The following is a 16,329-nucleotide window of genomic DNA, read 5'->3' on the forward strand; positions in this document are numbered from 1 at the left end:
GTCAATGCACAGTGAAACAAAATTGTATCAACCTGTCATGTCTCTCCATCCCTAATTCAGGTAAGACAAGGAGGGGGGAAGGCGGGACTTTAAATGAAACGCACGGTGGGATTAGCCGTGCGCCTCCATCCCTAATATCAATTGAGACAATGCAAAAAAGGTTGGGACTTTGAATGAGAGACATGACTGAGTAAAAAATGTTATATCATATTTATTGATACATAAAAAAGGGGGTAATAATAATGTATTGCACGTATAGGCTAGCATGGTATAATAACAGTAAAGTGATAAAGTACATATGTACACCCCGACAATAACAATCTCAAAAGAACCAACATGGCAATGAAACAGTAGTACTACTGTTTCATTGCCATGTTGGTTCTTTTGAGATTGTTATTGTCGGGGTGTACATATGTACTTTATCACTTTACTGTTATTATACCATGCTAGCCTATACGTGCAATACATTATTATTACCCCCTTTTTTATGTATCAATAAATATGATATAACATTTTTTACTCAGTCATGTCTCTCATTCAAAGTCCCAACCTTTTTTGCATTGTCTCAATTGATATTAGGGATGGAGGCGCACGGCTAATCCCACCGTGCGTTTCATTTAAAGTCCCGCCTTCCCCCCTCCTTGTCTTACCTGAATTAGGGATGGAGAGACATGACAGGTTGATACAATTTTGTTTCACTGTGCATTGACTGCACATATTGGCTTACATTTTTTTAGCCTAAACGTGCTGTGTCAATATAGATTCCCTCCTGCTTCGCTGGGGGTTTCTTTGCACTTTAGTCACAGGTATCAACCCCAGTTATATTCGTATATTTATATACAATATATACTCTATACTTGATACATATTTATTTTCACAGGCCTATATGTGATCATCTAATGGCTTTCCAGTTTGCTCCAGCGGTGCTGGCTGGCGGTGATGGCTCTCTCCCCTTTGCATACCTCGGGAGCTGCGATGTGTGACGGGGGCCCTCCCCTTCCCCCTATGCTCTTCGAGCACGGCGGATCGGGTGGGCGGTCCCGACACACATCGGCGTCACGCTCTGCGCCGGCGTGTGGCGTCATCTGGCGCCGCACGCCGACGGCTGCTGTTCCATCCGGTGCATAAGAGGAAGCCGGCTGGGCGGTATGGCGTCTGCCTCCGCTCTGCGGCTCCATATCTCTGCACCTCGTGACGCTGGGCGCTTGATGGTCGGCGGGCTCAGGCGTTATAGTATGTCACACTCTCCTTTCTGGCTGGATTTACTCTTGTTACAGGTCATCTTATATCATCTTTCTACTTCTACTACTCTCACACCAATTCCCTTCCCTTCTCACCCCGCTCTTCATTCAGTCACTATTACACGCTTCCTTAATCAGGCACAGCTATCAGTCGGGCTTCTTCCGTCCTCATTCACATCTATCACTTCATTCACAATTTACCACCATCCCATGACTCCCCCCTTTTTCTGCCTTTACTACTTCACTTCACCACATATCACCCCCACACCCATTCACTCAATATAATTTCCAAGCTAATATGTTTTGACATTCCCTTACCACAACTCCCTTACTACATATACCATTTACTAGCATTATGTTCTTCACAAAGTACATAGTCATGTAGATATTCTATTACTATACATACCAACTAAGTAGCCTTATATCCCCTATATAGTACATACTTATCTATTACAGTTAATATTTATACTCATTTCATATAGATATACTTTGGCTACTGTTATACATTTATCATAACCATAACCATTTTACAATCCTTTTTTTTTTTTTTTTTTTTTTTATTTATTATCTCAGTCCCTCATCACATCCCCCTATTTCACCTCACTTAATTTTCCATCCTCACACCATTTTTATTCTCCTTCACCACACACTTCAGTTCAGTAACATCAAGTTGTATACCTAATACAATTAATTACCATTAATTATGGCCATTTACTCTATTCAGATATACTCCGCTTACCCAGCAACATTTCTACAAATTTACTCTATATGTGACACCTTCGCCTTACCCGCGGACCCCTCGTGCCCTCAGCTCCCGGGGGAGACATCAGGGGTTGCTGCCCCCACCCCCAGAACCAGTCACTGTTGGAACCACTGTGTAAGTGTTGGGGCTATGGGGACCTTGTTTCCCATTCCCCCCCTTTTTTCTCCCCTTCTCTTCCAATTTCCAGACTACCATCTAATGCAATGTACTTATACGCTTATACTCATTTACTTATAGATATGATCATACACCGACTCTGAAGAAGTGGCGTTAGTCCACGAAACGCGTCAGTCAATGGATGTTATGAAGTCATGCTAATACTCTGTACTACTGTTTCATTGCCATGTTGGTTCTTTTGAGATTGTTATTGTCGGGGTGTACATATGTACTTTATCACTTTACTGTTATTATACCATGCTAGCCTATACGTGCAATACATTATTATTACCCCCTTTTTTATGTATCAATAAATATGATATAACATTTTTTACTCAGTCATGTCTCTCATTCAAAGTCCCAACCTTTTTTGCATTGTCTCAATTGATATTAGGGATGGAGGCGCACGGCTAATCCCACCGTGCGTTTCATTTAAAGTCCCGCCTTCCCCCCTCCTTGTCTCACCTAATCACCTAATGTATACACACATTTTAGACAGCTGTGAAGGGATGCTGTAAAGTAAGAATGCTTTCAAATATACTCTGCTCAAAAAAATTAAAGAAACACTTTTTAATCAGAGTATAGCATCAAGTCATACTCTTGGGATATTGATCTGGTCAGTTAAGTAGCAGAGGGGGTTGTTAAGCAGTTTCAGCTCCTTTGGTGTTAATGAAAATAAAAACAGGTATACCGGATGGGCAACAATGAGACAACCTTTAAAACAGGAATGGTTTTACAGGTGGAGGCAAAATAATTTTTTTTCCCTGCTCATCTTTTCTGATTTTTCATTAGTTTTTCATTTGGATAGGGTTAATGTCACTACTGGAAGCATGAGGTGATACCTGGACCCTGTAGAGGTTTACAGGCAGTCCAACGTCTCCAGGGTGGCACATATTAATGCCGTTGCTGGAAGGTTTGCTGTGTTTCCCAGCACAGTCTCAAGAGTATGGAGGAGATTCCAGGAGACAGGCAGTTATTCTAGGAGAGCTGGACATTGCTGTAGAAGGTTCTTAACCCATCAGCAGGACTGGTATCTGCCCCTTTGTGCAAGGAGGAACAGGATGAGCACTGCCAGAGCCCTACAAAATGGCCTCCAGCAGGCCACTGGTGTGAATGTCTCTGACCAAACAATCAGAAACAGACTTTGAGGGTGGCCTGAGGGCCTGACACCCTCTAATGGGCCTTGTGCTCACTGCCTGGCACCATGGAGCTTTACATTTGCCATTGAACACCAGAACTGGCAGGTCTGCCACTGGCGCCCTGTGCTTTTCACAGATGAGAGCAGGTTCACCCTGAGCACATGTGACAGATGCGAAAGGGTCTGGAGAAGCCGTGGAGAATGTTATGCTACCTGTAACATCGTTCAGCGTAACCTATTTGGTGGTGGGTCAGGGGAGGTATATCCATTGAGGGGCGCACAAACCGCTACAGGCTAGACAATGGCAATCTGACTGCCATTTGGTATCCAGATGAAATCCTTGGACCCATGGTCAGATCCTCCTCATGTGGCGAGTATGCAGCCAGTTCCTGGAGGTTGAAGGAATTGATACGATTGAATGACCCCCCACGCTCGCATTGTTTCGGTCCATTCGACACCGCCAGGTTGCACCTCAGTCTGTTCATCTGGGAAGAAATACCCCAGGACACCATCCATCATCTCATTAGGAGCATGGCCCGACGTTGTCAGGCATGCATACAAGCACCTGGGGGGCCATACAAACTACTGAGTACCATTTTGAGTTGCTGCAATGAAATTTCAGCAAAATGGACTAGCCTACTGCAACATTTTTTCACTTTGATTTTTGAGGTGTCATTGAATTCAGCCATCTATATGCTGATCATTTTTATTTCTATCAAGCGATGCGGCATCCTTTCGTTCCTAACACATTACCCAGTCCATATCAGTATGGATATCCAGCACAATATTTTTCCCCATTGAGATCTGATGTGTTTTCAAAGTGTTCCTTTAATTGTTTTGAGCAGTGTATATATTTGAATTGCCTATTTTTATCAATTTATAAAATGCAAAGTGAGCAAACAAAAGAAAAATCTAAATCAAATCAATATTTGACATGACTAACCTTTGTGCCTCAAACCAGCATCAATTTTTACAATACCAAGTTTGGGGCTTCATTTCTGCAAATGAAGCTGCAGATTTGGTCGGGATTAATGGTGTCCTCACTACTGAGAACAGATACTTATCCATCATGCCATACCATCAGGGAGGTGTGTGATTGGCCCCAAATTTATTCTGCAGCAGGTCAACGACCCCAAACATGCAGCCAATGTCATTAGGAACTATCTTCAGTGTTAAGAACAAGGAGACCTGGAAGTGATGGTTTGGCCCCCACAGAGCCCTGATGTTAACATTGAGTCTGTCTGAGATTACATGAAGACAGAAGGATTTGAGGCAGCCTACATCCACAGAAGCTCTGCGGTTAGTTCCGAAAGATGTTTAGAAGAATTGATGCTGTTTCTTGAGAAGAGGAGATAAAGTGTCAACATGTATAAATACATAAGGGGTCCATATAGTGAACTTGGTTTTGAGTTATTGACTTTAAGGTCAACACAGAGGACAAGGGGGCACTCTTTATGTCTAGAGGAAGACAGATTTTGTCTCCAAATACGGAAAGGTTTCTTCACTGTTAGGGTCCTTTCACACGGCCGCTCCGTGTGTCCGCAAATCATCCTATTTTTTTGCGGACATAATGTAAGTGAATGGCACTGCGGATGTCAGCGGAATACCATCCGCTGACACCCGATTTTCCTCCTTTCAGTTCTGTTCCGTTTTTACGAATGGAACAGAACCCCATTTTTTCTTCCGTGTAAAAAACGGAAAGGAAGGAAAATCGGATGTCAGCGGTGTCATCCGCTGACATCCGCAGTGCCATATACTTACATTATGTCCGCATATCATCCGCAAACCGATAGGATGATATGCGGGCACACGGAGCAGATGACAGAAATGTCATCCGCTCCGTGGAAAAAAAAAAAAAAGTCCCGCAGCGGACCTTTCACATGGAGCGGCCGTGTGAAAGGACCCTAAGAGCTGTGAAAATGTGGAATAGACTCCCTCCAGAGGTGGTTCTGGCCAACTCACTAGATTTCTTTAAAAAAAGGCCTGCATTCTTTCCTGGGTGTACTTAATATAAATGGGTACTAATATTTATAGGTAAAGTTGATCCAGGGAATATCAGATTGCCTCTCGGGGGATCAGGAAGGAATTTTTTTCCCCTGTTGTAGCAAACTGGATCATGCTTTGCTGGGGTTTTTTTTTGCCTTCCTCTGGATCAACTACGGGTATAGGATTGTGTATATGGGATTTTTTGGTTGGGTTTTCATTACTGTTTTTTATTGGTTGAGCCAGATGGACTTGGCTTTTTTTTAACATGACTAACTATGTAACTATGTAATTTGTTAATTTATAAAAATAATCTATTAACACTTCTATTTCTAAAAAAAAAAACATTCCTAATTTACAGCATTTTTTCACACTTGTCTAGAACTTTGCACAGTAGTGTGCGTGTGTATTTACGTATGTGTATGTATATATATATATATATATATGTGTGTATATATTTATACAGTATATGTATGTGTATATATATATATATATATATATATTTATTGTTATTTCGTTTTTTTTTCTATTCATACATATTTTCTGAGGTAGAAACCTATATAGTTTTGAAACCTTTTTAATATAGGACAAAATTGATTTCTACATCCAGGGTTTGTAAAACTAGAAACCTTTTATAAGCTAGTAAAAAAAAATGCTTTTTTTTTCGTTTGCAGCTATTAGAGAAGATGGAATGCCTGGTGGAAGAAACAAAAGTATTGGTCCTGTACAGGTAAGACACTGGGCAATGCTGGGAACCATTTAAATTGTTGTACCTTAGAAGTCTGTGGGTTTCCTCAGTCTGAGCTCATTTGATTTTACTTACTGTACTTATTGTCATGTCTGGCCCTCAGCCTCACTATATGTGCATGTTTGCAATTTGGCATGACACGGACACAGCCACCTTTTTCCTTCCACTGGCACTAAAGCAAAGGCATTTTTTCCTTTCATTGACCCAGCACTCACACTGACGCCGTGGCATTTCTGTCTTCCCCACGGTTAGCAGTATTTTGTAGGTATAAAGATTGTAGCATATACAGGGAGTGCAGAATTATTAGGCAAATGAGTATTTTTGAGGATTTATTTTATTATTGAACAACAACCATGTTCTCAATGAACCCAAAAAACTCATTAATATCAAAGCTGACTATTTTTGGAAGTAGTTTTTAGTTTGTTTTTAGTTTTAGCTATTTTAGGGGGATATCTGTGTGTGCAGGTGACTATTACTGTGCATAATTATTAGGCAACTTAACAAAAATCAAATATACAGTATACCCATTTCAATTATTTATTTTTACCAGTGAAACCAATATAACATCTCAACATTCACAAATATACATTTCTGACATTCAAAAACAAAACAAAAACAAATCAGTGACCAATATAGCCACCTTTCTTTGCAAGGACACTCAAAAGCCTGCCATCCATGGATTCTGTCAGTGTTTTGATCTGTTCACCATCAACATTGCGTGCAGCAGCAACCACAGCCTCCCAGACACTGTTCAGAGAGGTGTACTGTTTTTCCTCCTTGTAAATCTCACATTTGATGATGGACCACAGGTTCTCAATGGGGTTCAGATCAGGTGAACAAGGAGGCCATGTCATTAGCTTTTCTTCTTTTATACCCTTTCTTGCCAGCCACGCTGTGGAGTACTTGGACGCGTGTGATGGAGCATTGTCCTGCATGAAAATCATGTTTTTCTTGAAGGATGCAGACTTCTTCCTGTACCACTGCTTGAAGAAGGGGTCTTCCAGAAACTGGCAGTAGGACTGGGAGTTGAGCTTGACTCCATCCTCAACCCGAAAAGGCCCCACAAGCTCATCTTTGATGATACCAGCCCAAACCAGTACTCCACCTCCACCTTGCTGGCATCTGAGTCGGACTGGAGCTCTCTGCCCTTTACCAATCCAGCCACGGGCCCATCCATCTGGCCCATCAAGACTCACTCTCATTTCATCAGTCCATAAAACCTTTGAAAAATCAGCCTTGAGATATTTCTTGGCCCAGTCTTGACGTTTCAGCTTGTGTGTCTTGTTCAGTGGTGGTAGTCTTTCAGCCTTTCTTACCTTGGCCATGTCTCTGAGTATTGCACACCTTGTGCTTTTGGGCACTCCAGTGATGTTGCAGCTCTGAAATATGGCCAAACTGGTGGCAAGTGGCATCTTGGCAGCTGCACGCTTGACTTTTCTCAGTTCATGGGCTGTTATTTTGCGCCTTGGTTTTTCCACACGCTTCTTGCGACCCTGTTGACTATTTTGAATGAAATGCTTGATTGTTCGATGATCACGCTTCAGAAGCTTTGCAATTTTAAGAGTGCTGCATCCCTCTGCAAGATATCTCACTATTTTTGACTTTTCTGAGCCTGTCAAGTCCTTCTTTTGACCCATTTTGCCCAAGGAAAGGAAGTTGCCTAATAATTATGCACACCTGATATAGGGTGTTGATGTCATTAGACCACACCCCTTCTCATTACAGAGATGCACATCACCTAATATGCTTAATTGGTAGTAGGCTTTCGAGCCTATACAGCTTGGAGTAAGACAACATGCATAAAGAGGATGATGTGGTCAAAATACTCATTTGCCTAATAATTCTGCACTTCCTGTATGTGCAGCGTATACAGCAAATGGGCACAGGTTCTGTTTTTTTCCTCCACATTTAGGCCACTCCCACTGGTATAAGTTTTATTCCAGATTATTTTTTATTGTAAGACAATTTTCTTAATACAAGAAGTCACACACAACTGAACAAAATCACTTCTGCCTCTGCCTCCAGACATTGACTTAAAAAAATATAACAATACTGGTGTAAATGTAGAGGGTGTGAGGCTAGAAATAAACAGTTGATTTAAAAATATTTGCATCGTTACCTTAACACAGTACATAATATAGAAATATGACCTGTACATTCATAATAGATGTAGCACCCCCCCCCTAGGCAGGCGCTAGAGAGTGAGTATACTTTTGGCTTTGTCGGAGGAGCAGCAGGCAAATTCTATATTGCTTTCTGAGCACAGAACAGAGAGCAGGATCTGTGAGTTAAGTCTGCTCATGGTGCTCAGTGTGTGATTAATCTGGTCTAGGGGAGTGTTTCACACTGGTCCAATAGGGAGGCATATTGGACAGTGGAGAAAGCCCAGAACAATTAGTTCACAGGCTTTGATAGCCCCAGTGATTGCCACAGACTGCTGTGCATTGTGGGGTGTGGAAAAAGCCAGGAGCACATGTGCCTGGGGTCTTTGGCTGGTGAGCAGAGTCCCAGAAGGAGGGTGGTGGCTGCCTACTCTTCTACAGCAATTGGTGTATGGTCACAGGCAGTCGGCCTGGTGAGCCAGAAGGAAGGAGCTGAACCCAGAGGTCCAGGAGTGCTGACTAGAAGGGTTGAGACACTGGAGAACCTGGAAAAATAGTATCGTGATTACAGGGGATTGTGTCTAAGGGCCTGACCAGGAAGGGGGCCACCCCGGAGTAGAGTAGTCAGAGGACGGGTGTCAGCTGGCGGACTGAAAGGGGGTGCTAGGCGAGTACCCTAAAGATAGTGTGCAACCTACTCTTTTGTTTAGAGACTCTACAATTCATCTAATTGCAAGGTGAAATTTGCAGCCTGGCTGCATCATCAGATAGAAGTCCTCAGAATTGTGAATAGTTCAAGTTCCGGAGTATCCCACTTTTCTCTTCTCCCATCGCTATTTATAATAAAACAACCAAAACCCCTAGACTGTTCAGTGACTGAGCCGGAAAAGTAAAGTGTTAAGTTCTGCATGCAGTTGAGATCGGTAACCCCGGGGATCCGAAAATTGAACAATCCAGCAGTCCTCTAGGGGGCAGTGGTACATATAGAAATTATGTTCGATTCCAAGTGTATCGCCACCATGGCAGTACCTATCTATAAAAAATCATTTGCCCAAAACTCTCGTAGTGTACCAAAGAAGCTTAAGTACAGGGAATGTGAGTACTTCCCTTGAAATATAGGTTAGTATACAATTATGACGCCAAGGTCCCACTAAATAATGGAAGTAGTGTATCAACATTTCCTGTTCTACAACTAGGGGCAGTAGAGAGCAGAATACTATTCTGAATCCCAACCATGGCGCTACCTGCCTTGAATTTGCATGTTCTCCCTTTGCCTACATGGGTTTCCTCCCAAACTCCAAAGACATGCTGGTATGTTAATTGGCTCCTGTCTAAATTGGCCTAGAATGTGTATGTAAGGTAGGGACCTAAGATTGTAAGCTTTGTGAAGGCAGGGACTGATGTGAATGTACAATATATATGTAAAGCGCTGAATACATGTTGGCGCTATGTAAATACCTGTAATAAATAATAATTCGGGTCAGCCGCAGTCCTGGAGTCTTTAACCAATTTTCCCATATTTTAGAAAAATTGTTAGAACAAATACTTTGTTGACTTACCAACCTTTCCCTTAGTAGCAGAGCGTTCACCGAGTTTATCCACATGTCATTTGTCTGAGGGGTAGGCGATGTTATGTGCAATTTTGCCATTCCCACCCTTGTATTTGTATTCTATCCCAGTATGCCCCACTTCCTTCATAATCTTAGGTATGCTCACGTGTTGTCACATGGTTTCGACCTGTTAAAGCTGGGTACACACGGATCGAAATTCAACCGTGTGTAGGGACTGGACAAGTCATGATCTGTGTGTAGCCCTCTCTGTTCAACCCTGCAGACGGTTGAATTTCGATCCGTGTGTACCCAGCTTTACCAAGTCCAAACCATGTGACAACACGTCTGTCAAACAGATCCACAGGAAAACCTTTTTCAATCATCGGGTGCAGTGCTGATTAGTGTACTACTGTCAAAATACAATGTCTCGTGGGGGGATTCCTGCATCCGCCTCACTTGTGAGGATGGAGGAAACTGTTTTTTCTCTGTCGCTCATTGACAGACGCAGTCCTCTTGATTAATATCAAATTGGGTTATACTGCCCTCTACAGGAGTAGGACACTAGGCAGAAGGAAAACATTCTGGCCACACCTTAGGGGCAGTCCCAGAGGGTATATCCTCTCTCTCCCTGCTACAGGATGTCAGTTTTTTTCTGTCATCTGAATGAGGACATTGTATTGCCTTCCCTGTGTCCTAAGCCCAGTCATCCTCGGGAGTGTGCGTTACATTCCTTGGATGTGGTTCGGGCAATCAGGGTATACCTGAAAACTACGGACTTGTTTCGTAAAACGGATTCACTTTTTGTGATCACGGATGGCCCCAAAAAGGGGTTGCCTGCATCTGCCGCGACTATCTCCAGATGGATCAGACAGACGGTGGTACAGGCTTATTCTATTAAGGGTCGGAATCCTCCGTTCCCTGTTAAGGCGCACTCCACTCGGGCGCTTAGTGCTTCCTGGGCCTTCCGCCATCAGGCGTCAGTGGTCCAGGTCTGCAAGGCGGCTACCTGGTCGTCGGTTCATACCTTTACAAAATTTTATAAAGTTGATGTGATGGCATCGTCGAATGCCTCTTTTGGCGGCAAGGTTTTGCAGGCCGCAATTTGAGGAGACCGTTGGTCTACCTCGAGGGTTTTTTTCTGTTGGGTTTTCAGTTGAGTCTCATCCTTTTGTCTAAAGAGCCTTTAAAACTTCTAGTTGGCACTGGTTGGGCCTTCTAGATTGGATTTTGATTTCTGTTATCCCACCCCTCATTTGTGGCACTGCTTTGGGACGTCCCAATTTGATATTAATCAAGAGTACTGCGTCTGTCAATGAGCGACAGAGAAAAATAGATTTTTGTAAAATCTTACCGTAAAATCCTTTTCTCTTAAGCTCATTGACAGACGCAGTACCCGCCCCTCTACTTTTGAGTTGGGTTGGATTAAATTCTCTGACACTGCTTTGTGACATAACTGACATCCTGTAGCAGGGAGAGAGAGGATATACCCTCTGAGACTGCCCCTAAGGTGTGGCCAGAACGTTTTCCTTCTGCCTAGTGTCCTACTCCTGTAGAGGGCAGTATAACCCAATTTGATATTAATCAAGAGGACTGCGTCTGTCAATGAGCTTAAGAGAAAAGGATTTTACGGTAAAATTTTACAAAAATCCATTTTTGGCTGAAAAAAAAAAATATGAACACTAAATGTGTACCCAGCTTAACTGTAAAACAGGGTATATTTCCCCATTTGGGTATTTATAAAGGTGTTTATTTAAGCTTTTTATATTGTAACATACAAAAACAACAAAAACAATTGCTATCTAAACCAAAGTGATGACATTAATGTTGGCTGTGCAGAGCCCCATAATAGTAAGAATAAGGGTAATACATAATACAACGTGTAGCACGACCCCCTTGAGAGCTGCTGGTTAGTGGAAGTTCCTCTGCACTCACCTGACCCTGAGAAGTATCCAACCCGCTAGGCACTATAGGTTCAGACATTTCAGAAATGTTCTCCAAAGATACACTGACACAATAAAATACAGGTTTCACTGTTTACTGAGATAAAAGGTAAATCAAACAACTTATTAAGAACAAATAGGATTCTGTAATAACAGATATTAGAGTGTCACTCCATTAAACCCCAATTACTACAAAAAGGGGCTCAAAAGACCGACACTGCAGGAATAAAGGCTTAATCAACATAGTATTATACTCCATAAGTGAGAGTGGCTGAAGTAATTATCAGCTTTAACTGTCAGAGCTACTATTGGATGTATTAACCTTGAATCTTGCTTAACTTCTACTAAACTCAGAACTGGCAATATCTCATGTTTATCTAATGAGAATCTATCATTATGTCAATGGGTCCCCTTTAAGAATTGTTAGTAATGAAGTTCCTGCTCTAGCAAGGCCTTGCAGAATCTTCACTGGCAGTTGGAGCTCTTTCACTCTTCAATGTGATATTTGTAATCCAAATGTAGCGGTGTCTATGAAATCTTATCTGTTGTCAGTGTACTTGCGATTTCCAGTGTCACCAGGCATTCTTTCACAGCAGCAGTGTCCACATGTGGCTCTCCGGTCCCCAGGCAGAATATCTCCTCACAATGCTGCATCACTGGGAATGTTCAGCTCTCATTGTTCTGGTTATATGGGCTCCGCTCTCTCTAGGCCGCACTTTCAGGCCTCCGTCACTGACTGTCTCCTCTGGCACCTCTCCGCTCGATCTGTCCTCCACGAGTCCCAGAAGCAAGAGAGTGCGAGCTTGGCCCCACCCAGAGGTATATCCCCTCTCCCATGATCCTTCACTCTCCCATAGCTCCCTGGGAGTATAGTCCCCTCTGCCATCTATGTAACAATCCACCTTCCTCACCAGACTACATCTCCCACAATCCAATTCGTCCATTTACGAGGAAAGTTGATCCTTCTCATAAACTCTTAAAGGAGCACTCTAGTTGCATTAGAAAGGTAACTCAGTTATATATACTCATGACATATATACATATACAGTAGTCCTAGCTTGGCTACACAACGTAACTACCACACATACAACCATAACCCATACACACACCCATACAACACATAGTGTTCTCTTCAGCTCCAGCTAGAGGACATAGATCTGACCCATTTAGGTAGACCAGGGATCTCCAAACTACAGCCCTCCAGTTGTTGCGGAACTATACATCCCATGAGGCATTGTAAAACCCTGACATTTACAGACATGACTAGGCATGATGGGAATTGTAGTTCCTAAACAACTGGAGGGCCATAGTTAGTAGACTCCTGAGATAGACGATTGAGAAAAGGCCAGATCCGCCATTTGAGAAACCGAGTTGTCTAGCCAAGGTTGCCATATTTTAGTTTTTGGAACAGGCACATCCCTTGTAAATACATTTATACAAAGGTAGTGCCTGGTTTATCAAGCGCCCACAATGTGGGTGGAGCCGGATCCTTCCAATGACACAAAAGCTCCTTTTTGGCATAGAAAAATAATCACACGAAACATGATACGGTTACAGGTAAATGGAATATAATTATCTAGTACCCCAAGTAGACAAACCTCTGGAGTTTTTGGAGCTTGCAGATCAAAATTAGTTTTCCGCAGATCAAACAATTCAGCCCAGAAAGAAGATATTCGTGGACAGGACCAAAACATATGCAAAACTTTAGCAGACACTTCCCCACATCCTGGACAGCAGGCCTTTTCCATCAACCCTATGGGATTAAGCTTAGCGGGTGTATAATGCAATTGATGGATACATTTAAAATGGGTAAACTTATCAGTCATACTAATAACATCTTGCAAGAAAGTTTCAGTGACCTCCTCCCAATCCTCATCCTTAAGATAGGCATGGTAAGTATGCCATTTCCCATAGGAGAAAGCAAAGGGGTGGGGTGCTGCAACTTGCAGTGCATAATAAAAAGTAGTCACCAATTTTTTAATATCCGGATCCGCCATGAGATGTTCCAAAGGAGAAGTAGATAAGTCTACCCTCAGACCCCTATGGGTATTGTTAATGTTTACATATTGTTTATACTTGTAGCACCTTCCTAGATAGGTGCTAGGTTAAAAGCATCTTTGTACTCCGTCTGCTTATCAAGGGAGCCTGATCTGTTAGTTTGGCCTGTTGCATGTTTCCATATGTGCTTCACTGGGTCTGAGGGAGTGTCCCCACTCTATCCAATAGGGGAGCCTGTTGGACAGTGGAGGAAACCCTCCTAGTGACACATAGGCTTTTGTGAGGGTCCCAGTGGGAGGGCACAACTGCAGTGCATCCTGGGATTGCTCATAAAGGCCAAGGGGACATGTGACAGGGCGTCTTTGGCAAGAAGCAGAGTCCCAGAAGGAGGGTGACGGCTGTCTCTCCTCCTGTTGTGTGAGGAAAGTGTTAACAGGCAGTCGGCCTAGTGAACCAGGTGTGGAGCTGAGCCTAAAGTATCCTGTGGAGCTGCTGGCAGAGTCATCTGGGAAAAACAGTGTCCGTGAGTACCAGGGGACTTGCCTAAGGGTCTGCCCAGGAAGGGGGACCACTCCAGTGAAGTCAGAGGATAGATGGTCAGCTCACACAGTACGGCAGAGTAAAGGGGGTGCCAAGTAGAACCCTGAAGAATAGGGGTAAAGGGGGTGCCAAGTGGGGCCCAGAAGAGAGAGTTTGCTTGTTAAATACTTCACTACAGTGGCAAGGTGAAGCAGCAGCCTTGCCACATTCAACTCAGATTAGAAGTCCTGAAATTGTGCATAGTTCAGTTGGAGTATCCCACTCATCCCTTCTCCCATCCCAGTTCTCAAATAAACAACAAAAAAACAAATCCACTGGACTGTTTTCTGACTGAGCCAAACACTTGAAGTATCTGGAATTGCTAAGTTGTTGCTATGGGTAACCCAGGGGAATCCGTATCCAGCAGCTCCCATGGGAGTAGTGCTACATACTGTTTAAATATTGATTAAAATGAGGGCATGATTTTGTAGGCGTGCACAAAAGTGACCATGGTCACTAGAGTAAAAAATGGGGTCACCTTATCCCAAACATCAGCCATGTACAGGGGCTTATTGCTTCTGTTGTCGCCCACTGATATACTAGTGCAGTATTGTTTTCTCATTATACATGATTCAGATAATTCATGCATTGCATACATGCACACAAAGAGCATGCATGATTCATACATTGAAAGTTACAATTAAAGGAAACATGAGACAATGTTAGTTTCTGGTAATTTACCTCACAACTCTTTGTGCAAAGCCTAAATGTAGGTTATATGATTACTTTGGTGGTCTGAATAAATCATTTGCTTGTTAAGCACATGGTGTGCCGTTATCTTTGCAGGAATGTCATTTCTTAGCACATATAAACACTTTGTAACCCATTCCTAGCAGTGGTATGTTTCAGAGTTTGAAGAAATCATTCTTAAAAAGAGCAGATTTCTGGGGGTCTGCATTTTTGACGGATTGGTTTTTCGCCTATCCATCGATTTTAGCTGTTTTCAAGCACAGTGTTTAACCACTTGGAATTTGCACGATAGAAAGATGGCTACGGCGCAGGCTTAAAATGCCTGTGTGCTTCGTGGGGGCTTATCACTGATCAGGGTAAAGGGCCATTAATAGCAGCCCCTTTACCACATGATCAGCTGTCAGTCAATGAAGTGGAAGTAAACAGAAGCCAGTTATCTGCTTTTTTTTTCTTCTTCACACTGTTAGCATGAAGAAAAGAAGAAAGCTGTTAATCGACTTCTGTTAGAAGCAAAATGGTCCCCTTAGTCCCCACCAGTGCTGCTAATCAGTGCCCTCCAGTGCTTCAAATCAGTGCCCACCAGTGCCATCCATCAGTGCCCATCATTACTGCTCATTAGTGCCCACCAGTGCCATCTATCAGTGCCCATCAGTACTGCTCATTAGTGTCCACCAGTGCCATCTATCAGTGCCCATCAGTACTGCTCATTAGTGTCCACCAGTGCCATCTATCAGTGCCCATCAGTACTGCTCATTAGTGCCCACCAGTGCCATCTATCAGTGCCCATCATTACTGCTCATTAGTGCCCACCAGTGCCATCTATCAGTGCCCATCAGTACTGCTCATTAGTGTCCACCAGTGCCATCTGTCAGTGCCCATCAGTACTGCTCATTAGTGCCCACCAGTGCCATCTATCAGTGCCCATCATTACTGCTCATTAGTGCCCACCAGTGCCATCTATCAGTGCCCATCAGTACTGCTCATTAGTGCCCACCAGTGCCATCTATCAGTGCCCATCAGTACTGCTCATTAGTGTCCACCAGTGCCATCTATCAGTGCCCATCAGTACTGCTCATTAGTGTCCACCAGTGCCATATATCAGTCCCCATCAGTACTGCTCATTAGTGCCCTCTATCAGTGCCCATCAGTACTGCTCATTAGTGCCCACCAGTGCCACTAATCAGTGCCCATCACTGCCTCACCAGTGTCACTAATCAGTGCTGCCTATCAGTGCCCATCAATGCAGCCTCATCAGTGCCCATAAGTACTTCTCATTAGTTCCCACCAGTGCTCCCAATCAGTGCCCATCACTGCCTCATCAGTCTCACTTATCAGTGCAGCCTCATCAGTGCCCATCAGTGCAGCCTTTCAGTGCCACCTCATCAGTGCCCATCAGTGAAGGAAAAAAAATTATCTGTTTGCAAAATTGTATAACAAAATA

At 43.2% G+C, this 16,329-nt stretch overlaps 1 protein-coding gene across 1 annotated transcript in view; it reads left to right on the forward strand.

Annotated features, from left to right (window-relative positions):
• NR6A1 (nuclear receptor subfamily 6 group A member 1) overlaps positions 1-16,329 on the forward strand; it is a 105,124-nt gene that overhangs the window by 31,537 nt on the left and 57,258 nt on the right. Inside the window, exon 2 of the mRNA XM_082263331.1 lies at positions 5,956-6,011. Coding sequence (XP_082119457.1) covers positions 5,956-6,011 — 56 coding nt within the window. The remainder of the gene's footprint in view (positions 1-5,955; positions 6,012-16,329) is intronic.

The sequence above is a fragment of the Pelophylax lessonae genome (genome assembly GCF_965119305.1).
Source record: "Pelophylax lessonae genome assembly, chromosome: 7".
In the NCBI taxonomy this organism is placed as follows: Eukaryota; Metazoa; Chordata; class Amphibia; order Anura; family Ranidae; genus Pelophylax; species Pelophylax lessonae.